The 13523-nt window shown below is 39.2% G+C and overlaps 1 protein-coding gene across 1 annotated transcript in view; it reads left to right on the forward strand.

Annotated features, from left to right (window-relative positions):
- The first annotated feature begins 11960 nt into the window (after positions 1 to 11960).
- Positions 11961 to 13523, forward strand: part of LOC131693758 (probable serine/threonine-protein kinase DDB_G0282963) — a 137697-nt gene continuing 136134 nt past the window's right edge. The window contains exons 1-2 of the mRNA XM_058981883.1: positions 11961 to 12058; positions 12479 to 12661. Of these exons, the coding sequence (XP_058837866.1) occupies positions 12541 to 12661 (121 nt within the window). The 5' untranslated portion in view covers positions 11961 to 12058; positions 12479 to 12540. The remainder of the gene's footprint in view (positions 12059 to 12478; positions 12662 to 13523) is intronic.

The raw sequence follows: 13523 nt of genomic DNA on the forward strand, positions 1-13523 counted from the left end.
TGACTGTAACAAATGCAAGTCATGAATAGCAAATATTAATTAAATAACGTATCTTACTACATTTCTGGCTAGGCTAAAATTATACAAAACCTCAACTTGTGTGGTCTATTGATTGAAAACAAATGTATTCCAATCAAACAACACTCATAAATGGAAAACATCGCGTTTCCTGCCGCTAACCAGCTAAACCATAGGCAGCGTGGCAAGCACCTAACACTTGTTCAATAGAAAGCACATAATCCTATAAAAGCAGCAACCTGCTCAAAATTCCATTCTTCTCATTCTTCTCTCTAAAAAAATTTTATGCCATTTCACCGGCAATAAAAATCCTATAAAATTATGAATACCCCCGAAAACCGCACGCCAGGCGAAAGACCCGAATATTTTTCGTTTAGGTTTAAACTCAAAAGAAACACTTAAGCGGCTTCCTTGCTCCTTCGATGCATATGGAAAGAGAGAAGCTGCGGTAGCCAGCAGGTTGCCGGAAAGGAAGAAAATCCAACCACTAAGCTCACTTGTGGTCATTCGAAAGCCATAAAAACTGCTTCATTGTGATCGACCGTTCCCGCCGACGATGACACGGGGGGCGATGAGTATTTTTAGCCGTAAGCCTCCGGACAGTCCATCATATCGCGATGACCACCGATAAACATAATGATGACAATTCCTAGTTAAATAGAGAATTAATATGCCGAAAATGTGACCCGAAACCGTTGTTTACGCAATAAACAGTGCTAGTTTACTACCCTTATTAGGGTGTTTTTGGGCCACGAATAAAACCAATAAAACTTTAATGGGCGAATCGACTATCAGGTGGGTCCAATCGCAGAAGCGGCGGCGTCCTCTTCCAAGACCGCGTCGTGCCGTACCAGACGTTTGAGATAAACAGTACATACAAAAGTCTTAACTGGATAAGACAGTCCGGGGGCAGTAACTTCTAGAATTTAACGCATCGATGATTTGAATGGCTCTCGGGTGTTTCGGTCGCAAGAGAAAGCTTGGCCACGCAAACTCCAACCCCCACACGGCGGTGGCCGCCCGTGAGTCTGATTCCGTGTAGCGTGCGGGAGCTCAGCCAACAAGAACGCAAATGACGGACGGATGGGTGTTCATCAACTGCAAACGGTTTCAATCCGGCAGAGGCTACAAAATCATGAACCGTCACAGACACTGATTGTTATCGGCACAACAAAGAGGTAATAAATAATTTAAGTCTAAATCCTGCTGTATGTAATTGTGCTACGGCTGGTGGTGTTTTATGGGTTATGAATTTTCCGTTTTATGCTTGTATGGAGTGAGTTGAAAAAAATAGCACGGTTTTAAATTGAAGATCTATGCCAGTAAGTATATCTCGTTGCTACTATCCAGCTTTTTACGTGCCATAATGGCGGTCTAAATTGTTCAGTTCGTAATTCGTTTAATTGCCCTTTTTTGACAATAATCGTTTACGTCAACTTGACAGCAACGCCCAGTTGAAGATGTCGGGCGTTCATTGAATAAACATCCAACGCATTGGACTAACGTAGGCTTACTTAATCTCACTGGGCGTATGACGTAAACGATTATTGTCAAAAAAGGGCCATTAAACGTATTACGAACTAAACAATTTAGACCGCCATTATGACACGTAAAAAGCTGGATACAAATTTTGTGATTTTGGACATCATTTAAAAAATGTTCTGATACTTTAGTTCATATTGGATGTTGTTCTGCAATCTGTTATCGAACAATTCTAGAAAAAAAATTAGAATAGGACATAAGTAACAATGAGAGATTCTCTTTGGGGTCTTTCTCTTCTGTTAATTACTCGGCCATTTCAACATTTACTACTCTACGCTTTGCATAATATTCTAGTAAAAACCGTCGGCTTTCGATATGTACTGGAACATTAGTGCAAAGTGTTGTAATGGCGTCGTAATAAACGAAAGAGAAAGTACATAAAGAGAGGCTCTCAATGTTACTTACGTCCAATTGAAAATTTTCTCTAGAATTCTACTTTCTTTTGTTTACCAAAACACTGAGAGAAATATATTCATAAAACTTTTGTGAAATCCACTTTTTTCGCCATGTATCATTTCTTCTTAGCACTTGAAATTATTACGAGTTTCTTGAAAATACCGCGATACGACCAAACAACGTTCATTTATAGAACGATTTTCTGAAAACGCCTGCTTCGGCAAGTACCGTCTTTACGGATGGATAGGCACACTGGGCCAGGCCATCTCAAATCATCTAAATCATCTCAAAGCAAACACATTATTGATTGATTTCAAAGCCTTCTGTTCGCGAAGTGGAATGTTTATTGAAAAAAAATGACTTCTCTGTAGCCATATTATATCCAGGTTCATCATATCAGGATCGTGGCTAACGTAAAATATGTTAAGAATAAGCCGTAGTTTTAAAATAGAGATCAATAAAGATTGATAGATTCGTTTAAACACATCTTCGTGTTGAAATGGTAACCAATGTATAATTTTAACAGTTGCGTTTTATTGGCATATTGTTACTTGGTTTTCATAAATTGTCATAGTGTTATCAGCCCTATTATAATGCTGCCCACCGCCAAGGCTGCCAACTCTGGGGGGGGGGCTGAAATCCTGATCTGCTTTATATAATAAGTGGAGATAAATATCAAAATAGGACAAACAAAATTTTTGTTCGAAAACCGAACTAAAAAGGAAAGCCAATATAAACATCAAAGAAGCGCACAACTGAAACTCCACGATAGGTGCCAAAAGATTACCTTACGGTCCTGTCAGTCTCATCAGAATTTATTCATAATGTATGGTGTAGTTCTTAAAGGAAAAGAGGATAAAAGAGCAAACAACGAACGTGATCGAGTTGCACAACACGAAAATTTCACCTACAAAGACTTCATATTAAAAAAAACAGTGAAAATATTGCAAACTTGGGCTCTATTCTCACAGTCACGTCACCCAGTGACTAGAACAAAATTTCCTTCTAGTCACTAAGTGACGTGACTGTGAGAATAGGGCCCTTGATCACTTGTTTACTCAGTTTCATAGAAATACAATGGGAGAGATTTCTGGTCATGGGTAATGAAACAGTCCCTCTCCTTAAAACTGTAGCAAAGATCGTGGAGTAAGCAAGATCAATTGTAAACGAGGAGACAACCCTGCGGCGTACCGTGAGAATTGAAGCCTACTCGATGCCGGGAAGAGTTCCGCAATATCACAAGGTAGTCGATCATAAACGAGTTTTGCATTAAGTTGAAATGTCGCCTAAGATTTTGGGTGCTCCTGGAAGCGCCGAAAACTCTTTGACTCAAATCTCAAATTTATAAGTTCAAGAACTGTTTACTTCGGTTTCAGAACTTGCTCGAGCTGTTATATTTGGTGGACTCTCAAGAGACAAATTTAAGCTTTTGTAAGGAATCTCATCTGCCTATAATTCTTGGTAGCAGTAAAAGATCATCAGAATCACACTCCTCAGCCAAGAAAGCAGAATGATGTGTCATGATAAGTGGCGTAATTATTTTTAATATTTTTGCAAAAGAGTGATCAGAGCGCTTTTTAATGGAATGTTTCAGATTCCTGCCATAGGTTACTTGACACGAGTTTGAAAGGATACACCATTTTGTCCCGTCCAGTGCGATTGCCATTCAAAATCTTTGCTCGTTAGAGCAAGGTGTCCTTGAAATAGCCAACTTCGTGCTTCAGTAGATTCACTCATGACAAACTCGAATCGGTGGCTGCACCGTCGATCTTAACGTTGAGAGCGGGCCTGTAGACACGGTAGTCCTTCTTAAAAAAGTTGTCGCCAGTAACGTAATTTGCTTCAGTCATTCAATAACACAATTCAAGTCAGAATAACACAATTCTGAGATTATCTGGGCGAACTTTCGAGAAAACAGGTCTGAAACTGTGTTTTGCCAGAAGAGTTTATTTATAAGCGGGTTTGTAGCCCAACCTGAAGTGAAAAATTAAAGTAAACGAAGCAAGAGATAGAAATTACGGAAGATATGATAAATTGAAAGACAGAGGATAGTAAAGCAAAAAATTGTCGGCTATCTTCACCTAATGTATGAATGGATGCTACCGACTTTATTCGAAGTATGAGTAAAAACCTTTGTCAGCAAAAGATCATAGAAGCATCTTTGTTTTGCTCACATGTGCAAAAAGATGGGTGGAATATATCTGGGACATAAACGGAATGACATGATGGTACTTGGACTAGTGATTCAAATCTTATAAACAAATATACGCATTCGACTTTTGAATAGTCAAAGTGTCCTTGATGTGTTTTCACTGGTGAACATTTTTACACTTCGACTGTTAAATGCGACCTTTTAATTATTACTGATTGAGCTGAAATTTTGCCTAGAAACTTTTTTCAAGGTGCTATTGATTTCGTAGTGTGTCTAGTTATTGGTTATTTTCTTTCCAAACAAACTATTGGTATCCTAATATACAGTCTCTTGAATAGATGCTCCCTTCATTGCCTCCACATACTTAGCGTCAGCTGATTTCATGAATGTGCCTTCTTGTACCTTGTATCCAGGGGAGGGTCCTGAGGGTGTAGACATCTCCCGAATTTTTTTAACTTATGAGAAATTTTAAACAAATTCGTTACAAATTAACCCTTTAATGCCCAACTTTTTTCTTGTACATACAGGTATCCAAAACTATTTTCCCTTGAGAATAGTGGGGTCAAGAAATACGAAAAATCTTTTTCCATAAAAATAGGTGCATCCAGAAAAATCGCAAATCGTCATTGGTTTGTTGTATACAGTGTATTAGAACGTTGTTAACCTGCGAAACTCTTCGGTTTGGCACATATACTTTATCTGACTTTGAGCGAATCATGATCATGACAAGCAGTGCTAGAAGCTGCGGCAGTTTTACCTTCCAATGCTTAATATATTTTTCCTAGAATTTTCACAATAGTCCATTTACATGGAAAATGTAGTCGAAGACAGTCTAAATTGATAGGAGTTTTCAGTTTTCAATAATATTGCAAAATAACGAAGATATATGACAATTTTATTTTACGTCGTCAACCTAAACTGTCCCTGGTAGCACTGCTTCATCGTAATCCAATCAGACTAATTGTAATAACTTTAGTTTTAGAGCTAATACTTGTAACTGCTAGTGCTCAAATGAAAGGTAATAGTCTCATTTATTAGCCTTACTTGTTCATGGGAGCAATTCTTGCATAAACCAAAAGTTATAGCTGCTAAAAAACGTTGTTGTCCACAAACAACATGGACATGAATGGGTTAAATTCGCCACAAAAAATTAATATAATTAAATGAGGTTATTACATATTACGTATTGTACAATGAACATTTCAAAATCAAAATTTCGGACCCTCTACGAAATTTTTTCCGGATCCGCCCCTGATAGGGGCCCCTTCGTTCAATATTGCCCGGGGGCCCCGAGCGGTCTTAAGACGGCCCTGGCTGCGGCTACTGAGATATGTGAGGTTTACAATAAGCGATTTGAGATTTCGCTTTTTTACATATTTCTCAACAAACATATGGTTGGGGCTCAAAATGCGGGCGAACCTTTAATCGCCCAGCACAGCCATTGATAGTAAACCAAAAAGAAAAGGTTTCTCTTTCGTTGACTACTATACATCGTGCTTGGGAAATAACGATTTCTCTCGAATTTTTCCTCAAAGTGAATTGTGACAGTTGGCTTTCGAGCTCTTATCATATGCTTGTCGAGATTTCTAGAGCTTTTATTCAAAACGTCATATATACAATGAGAGACTCTCTTTGTTTATTTTCTCTTTCAATTTTTACGACGTCGCTCTAGCTCTTTTCACTTATTTTATGGTACAGATCGAAAGACGGTGGTTTTGACTAGCATATTATGAAAGGAGTTGCGGGATAAATGTTGAAGCGACCGCATTATTAACAGAAGAGACAGTAAACATTAATAGTCTCTCATTGTAGATATGTCTTTTTGAAAAAAGCCTCAAGATTTGCCCTACCCTTGTTACCAGAGATGATGCTTATAGAGATGCGCAAGGACTGAAGCCAAAAGATCCAATCGATCCCAAAACAACGGCTCCAAACGAGCAATGTAAACAAATATGGCGGTTTTAGGAAGTAATGTGTGGGTAGTATTAAGATTGAAATAAAGAGAATGTTTACATTTAAAGAGTGTAAACTGTCAATACACACATACTAAATAACTTTTATGGTATAATTAAAATTTAAATCATAAAAAGTCATTGATCGACTGTCTAGCTTCTCATTTTATATAGCTGGTAGATGCGAAGTTTGACAATTATTACCTTATCGACTAGTTTTCTCCTAATGTCGTCACAGTCGTAATAAATAACGAAGTCGCGTGTGTTTAAAGGTCGAACACGAAATTATTGCGACACCGAAAATATCATGCCAATTTTCTTATGATGTTCAAAATCAAACCAAAATTTTAGGGTAGTTTTATACATATATTTACTTCAAAAATCAAAAGAAACGTTAATCGATGGAGCCTTGAGTGTAAAATTGAACGCATTTTCGCTTAATGCCCTCCATCAAAGTCTTTACAGTGTCATCCTGTACCAGTTTCTCAGTTTTTTTCCGTTTTCTTAACATGTCCTTCTCGTCTTTGACTCTCTTCTTGCTCTTCCGAAGTTCCCGCTTCATCATTGCCCAGTACTGCTCCACCGGGCGCAGCTCCGGACAGTTTGGCGGATTCATGTCCTTTGGAACAAAATGGACAGAATTGGCCTCATACCACTCCAGGACACTTTTAGAATAGTGGCATGATGCCAAATCTGGCCAAAATAGCGGAGCTTCGTCGTGCTGCTGCAAGAACGGCAAAAGGCGCTTCTCGAGGCCCTCAGATTTGTAGATCTCGCCATTTACTGTGCCCTTTGTCACGAAAGGCTCACTCCTCAGTCCGCAAGAGCAGATGGCCTGCCAAATGAGATATTTGGAGGCGAACTTCGACATTTTCTTCTTCTTTTCTTCTTAAATTTGTCGTCCATATAGAACTTGCTCTTGCCGGTGAAAAACTCCAACCCCGGAATTTGCTTAAAATCGGCTTTTATATACGTTTCGTCGTCCATCACACAGCAGCCATATTTTGTCAGAACCTTCTCGTAGAGCTTCCGTGCCCGAGTTTTAGCCGTCGATTGTTGCCGCTCATCGCGGTTTGGGAAGTTCTGTACCTTGTATGTGTGTAGTCCAGCTCTCTTCTTTGCATTCTGGACGTAGCTCTGCGACATGCCGATCTTTTTAGCCAAATCACGGCTTGAGACGTTGGGATTTGCTTTAATCATCCGCTTCACCTTTCCCTCCGTCTTTTTGTTCTCCGGTCCCGGTTTTCTTCCAGCTCCTTTGCCGTGGTCCAACGTCAACCGCTGCTGGAACCGCTTCAACACTCTGGAGACGGTTGAATGGTGAATGTTCAACATTTTTCCCAACTGCCGGTGCGACAGGTCAGGAAATTCCAGGTGTTTGGAAAGAATTTTTTCTCTCGACTCGCGTTGGTTCACCTCCATTTTCGTTGAATCGAAAAACACGACTTTGAGTTTGACAGCATGTAAACAATACACATCAATGAGAAAGTGTGCAAAATTTGGTTGATTTTTACCCAATGGTAAAAAAGTTATGCCCTGTTGAATTTGTCGCAATAATTTCGTGTTCGCCCTTTATATTTAAAACATCGTCTTTGATTATGACTATTGACCCCAATTTTATAACTGCAAAAATGGTGCCTGCTTGTAAATCTACTACTTTATCAATGATTTTATTAGTTTTCAAATTGATTGAGGATGTCGCGAAAATTTAAAAGCTTTTTTATTTCATCTTGAGTAATGAGTGAAGTGACTCAGTCTTCTTTCTATAGCTATATTAATCTCGCAATCTCGAAAATCATCAGATCGGAACGACACGCCACTTTGAACACACATAAGGCGCGGTAGAGCACGGACATCAGCTTACTTAGCTGTTGTTTCTCGAATGAACTGCCTACCTACATATAAGAGAAAATAAATGACATGGACGAAAACAGAGACGAAATACCTAGAAACTTTTTTTTTTTATTATTTTCATTTCCCGCAATAATAAGTAGCAATTTCAAAGTACCGTTCCGTAATTTATGGTTCACAGGCACAGGTCTTTACATTGCGGATAAAACAAATAAATGACAAGTATGATTAATAAATTAAAGTCGTTAAAGTCATAGACGAGATTCATTGCTGAAGGAGAGAAAATCGCAAATCGTCATTGGTTTGTTGTATACAGTGTATTAGAACGTTGTTAACCTGCGAAACTCTTCGGTTTGACATATATACTTTATCTGACTTTAAGCGAATCATGATCATGATATGTTCATAAGTCAAAGCAGAAATGATGGAACTTTCATATTACATTAGCGAAAGGATATTGAACAATATTTTTTTTTCTTATTTGAAAGCCATCCAACAGAACCAGAAACACTGTTCTTCTTCGACATTTCGCATGCTCCAGCAGCCGCACACTTTCCAAACTTTCTGCTAAGAAGCAACCAATTCACTAGCACTAGTAGAAATCTAGTTCACTTTGCCATATAGTGTTGCCATGGAGTGGCTCATATTGTTCCACATCGTTTATTAGTGGACGCTTGTAAACAGTTTTGTTGTTGTTTTTTTCTTATATGATTCTGTACCTGTGTATACATCATTTGATTTTTTTATATGTAGTTTTGTTTTCTTTCTTTTCTCAACTTCCGTCCATCGTTCATCTTCTCCGCGGCTTTACTACTGGAAGCTCGATGCGATGGGTGGGGGCGCGGTGGAACATTACCATTATTGCTCCACGGCTGGGTGGACCCGTGCCGCGCTACCAAATGAGATATTGTTTCTAATTGTGTATACAACACACATGCACGCATATTAGGACATATAAAAAGGCAGTTGAGCGTAGTTAAAATGTGCGATGTTTTCAGAAAAAAAATACTACATATAACCTTTTAATATAGGGGCCCGTTAGCACTGTCGCCAGTAAGTTGGTATTGAAAGTATAGCTCTCGTTGTACTGGACGGTGTATTTTAACTGTTTGATCATATATAATTACCTTGATCGTATATTAAATTCCAATGAATTTGAAAAGAGCATAAACATATTTACTAAGAGAATCTTTTATAAGCGATTGTTCTCCATTATTCATTGTGTGCCGACATAATTAGCTTGTGTCTCAATCACGTTTGCTGTTAAATCTTTCTCAATGAAAGAACGAACACCGGCTTAGTAGACCTACTCATTTTGCAATTGCTAGGCGCGTGAATCGCTTCAAATGGCGCGGTTTGTAGCTTAACCCCTTCATGCCCATGTTGTTTGTGGACAACAACGTTTTTAAACAACTATAACTTGCGATTGAGGCAAGATTTGCTCACAAAAACAAGTAACGCTTATAAATCTGGCTATTGCCATTGATTTGAGTATTAACAGTTACAAGGATCGGCTCTAGAACAGAAGTTATTGCAATTAGTCTGATTGGATTCCGGTGGAGTAGTGCTGCTAGGGACAGTTTACGTTGACGACTGAAAATGAATTTTTCATATATCTTCGTTATGTTGCAATATTATTGAAAATTGATAAAACTTATCAATTTGAACTGTCTTCGGCTACATTTTCCAAGCAATTGGTCTATTGTAAATATTCTAGGAGATTTGTATTGAGCATTGGACGGTAAAAATTGAGCAGCTTCTAGCACTGCGAGGGAAGCACCTATCTTTATGAAGAAAGACTTTTCGTGGTTCCTGATCCCACCGTTTTCAAGGAAAAATAGTTTTGAAACCTGACATGGACTAGAAAAAAGTTGGGCATGAAAGGGTTAATGGGAAGTCCTAGAGGCAAGAAGCCTTGATATACACGTTTAATTTTAATTGGTCAGTGTTAATTCAGAGCGAACTAAATAGTATAATCGTAAATGTGACTATAAATAACAGTTAATAAATAAATTAATCTCGAATGACCGTAAAGGATGCAGCGATTCAAACTTTGAACTCGTTTCTCTCGAAATCAATGAAATGCACTTTTTTATTGGGATTTGGAACCACCGCGACCATTGAGTTGATCTATTGTGGTACTGAAATACACTTAATCCGGTCCGGGAATATTTCGTTGATTTCCCGCTGAAAATAGGGTTTCTAAAATCAACTAGCTATCGAAATTGAAGAAAATTGCGCCACTAAAAAGAATCCCAAAAGCGCGCTACACCTCAAAATCAAGGATAAAATTCTTCTGTTGTAATGTGAGATCCTGCTTAAATTTTAGCGACCATGCTATATTGATCAGTTGTTGAAGCAAAACTGTCCAGTATCGGTTTTTCCCGGTACTACCGGTACTGTGGGCGTTAATACCGTGGAACCGATTCGCACCAAGAAGAGTGATAAATAATGTCAATGATTTACAGCACCTTACGCATAGTCAATAAAATTATTTCGTCGCGCAAGTTGCACTCATATTCGATTCGTTACTAATACGACGTCTCATTCCCATTCCATTTTTTTGGCAGATTTAGTATACTGAAGAGTCAGGCTACCTTCTCATCTCACGCAGAACAGAAGCTAAAATTGCTCCTCTGTTGCTAGTAACGTAAACAACTATATTTACCGGTATACTGCTTTGTCTACTTTTCAAAGCAAAGTGGCGTGTACTGTGTGCAAAGTTAATTGAAATAAATGACTGATAAAACTGATAAACTGATTTTTCGAATTTCTCTGTACTATCCGTGAAGTGGAACAATTGTTGAAGGTGCACATGGTGCTTACACACTTCTAGAAAATCCGACGCGTTAATTTTTATTGTATAATAATTGATGAAACATTATTGCGTGCGACGCAGAGAGGATTTGAATGTGTTTAAGGTCTTTTTCGTTGGAATCGTTTTAGTATTAACCGCCTTGCTATTAGAGCATTTTTTTCTTATTACCGTAAAGGTATTAAGGCCTATTTTGGCGTGTAGCATCCAACCTTACATCGAGAAAATATACGTGACCACATTTTTGCTGTACTATCGTCTGAATCGTCTTGCAATTTCTTATATTCCCCATAATTTCTGTCTATTCAACTATTTACTTTACGCCGGGCTCTAGGCACGGACATAAATGAACTAGTTCGAAAAAGACCTTTCCCAAGAACTGACACAGAAATAGTCAATAGCGACGGATATCGCGAAAGTGCACTCAAATTAGCTCAGTATTGTGATATCCTATCAAAAGCAAGCAAATGATGTAACTAACGACAAGTGTTTTATAAAGGGCTACCGTGTATACATTCCCGTCTACAAAGTAGAGATTGACGACGTTATCACCGACTGTACTGCCATCAAAATCCTTTTCGACTGTATTCAAAATGCTGTTTACCCGACCAACCGCACGCTACGGGCCAGAGCACATATAACATAATATTTCTTTGGTGGGTGAATGAACGGGGACGGACATCTTAACTTGAACGTTATCATGTTCAACAAAAGGTGTCATGTTGTTGATGCATATAAATTCATCTAGCGCGATAAGAGCTTTGAACTGCACCAGTACCACATTTCTAACATTGTAATGAAATAGCTTCATATCTAGTGTCACCGTGTTCGCACACATCCCGTCGGTCGAATACAATCTAAAATGATTTGCCGTGTTTGATCTCACAGCTGACATTAAAAACAGTTAGTGGTACACAATTGCATCGTTATAATATTTGAAGTAAAATATGTTGCCAAGTGCACAAAATTGTAGCTCAAACACCTTCCACTTGAACCGCCGTCACCAACCGTAGCTGGCGGTACCTTTTCGCGGTCCCATAAACACGCCTGGCTGGCTGAATCACACACTAGCAGAGTGTGCAGAAACAATCAAAGTTGCCGGTAGGTGCACACCTGCGAGAACGAGTATCGAGTCTATCCGGCCGTGCCGTACCTCACCTATGCAAAGCCCGAAGTAAAACGGGGGGAAAAATCAAAGCTCCCTCATCATCAACCTGGCGAAACAGTCATTTGTAAATTAAATTTCACCTGGTGCTCACCGCAGCCGCAGCCACGCTGGGCCGGCTTCTACTACGCCAACAAAGAGACAGTGTCGTGTAGGTGTGCTGCTGCGTACGTGCCCAACTTTCTTATGAAGTCGACTTCCGCAGTAATAGGAGACGAACTTCCGTTGCTTCGCCGCCGCCGCCTTACGCCGGCTTACTTCGAGACGGATCGGGTTGGTCGCAGAGCAAAGAACCTGCCAAGGCGAATCAGTTAGGGGCGGGTCGTTGTTCGGGTGACAAACAGTAATTGCGAGAAAACATTGCCATGTGGTGGATGATTTAAGTGCGACAGTTTTTGTGCAAATTGAAATTGCGTTTGAGGAGTTTTTGTCGGTGTTTGGAGGGAAGGATCCGTTCATTAAGCTAGCGTAAGGATTTAAGTTTGTATCAGCGGAAGTTGAGTCGGTGAAAAATGTGAAGGAAGTGTGAAGGTCAACGCCTCATCAATAATCTAAGAAGTGTGCTTTATTGGTGTATAATTATATAGTCTATATAGAAATAACAGCTTCCGTGAGAACGAGAAGAATACGAAAGGATTTGTTTTTGTGAATGAAGAAATTGTCATTGGATTTTTTTGGATACAAGCTGAGCATGTTTTCCCGATTCTGTAAGAATAGTATCTTCCCGAGTGGAACAACAACATCGTCTAGTAGTTCAACGTCGGTGACAGGTGAGTGTATTTTATAATATTTTCTAGATCTCTAAAAAATCCTTTCGACTTTATTCAAACCTAGCGCTAGAGCGAATTGGTTTGTATTCCCAAAATATTTGGCTATTCTGGAAAAGCTGACATCAGAATAAAAGTTAATAATTCCATCAAATATTAATCATGATCACTGTTGCCCATGGTCCAGCCGGTTAGTAATTTGGTATGCATCCTCAATTTCGTCCATTCTATCGTTGCTGTGGGTATCTTCGTTATCACGACTAATTGTTTTTTTTTGCGTTTCTGGTTGGCGAGCTACGGTCGTGAAATCGTCCTTATTGATAACGATACTGCTACTGCTGCTAGTAGTCTGAGTGTCATAGGTACACGCACAGTGGGGTGTGAGCATTGAGAGTGTTATGAATACCGGAGAAAAAAAATCCTGTAAGTGTCTGCGTTAAGGGATGTTATTTCTCCATATTGTGGATGGAGCTATCGGGTGTACGTGGATTCAGATTGCGCCGTCGTACCTCGACTACACTATCCTCCATATACACGGGAATCTTGACACTGGCGCTATCTCTTTTGACAAAATGTTTTACGTTGTTACTTGTATCATTGTTACAATCTCTATGCCGGCTTTACGATGAAACAATCAGTTACACACTCCCTTTATGGTGGAACATTGAAAATATCTGTTCCGGCTACACACATTTTAGGCAACGAATGCAAGGTCGAACTTTGTACTTCTTCAAGTCAATCATACCAGTATGACAAGCACAAGCATGAGCATAAGAGATCGCCCGTAGTTGCTACTCCGTTATTGACCAGAACCAAATTAGGTTGCAAATGATGAGCCACATTGTACAATCTATTCTGATCCCTA

Source organism: Topomyia yanbarensis, chromosome 3, assembly GCF_030247195.1.
Source record: "Topomyia yanbarensis strain Yona2022 chromosome 3, ASM3024719v1, whole genome shotgun sequence".
In the NCBI taxonomy this organism is placed as follows: domain Eukaryota; kingdom Metazoa; phylum Arthropoda; class Insecta; order Diptera; family Culicidae; genus Topomyia; species Topomyia yanbarensis.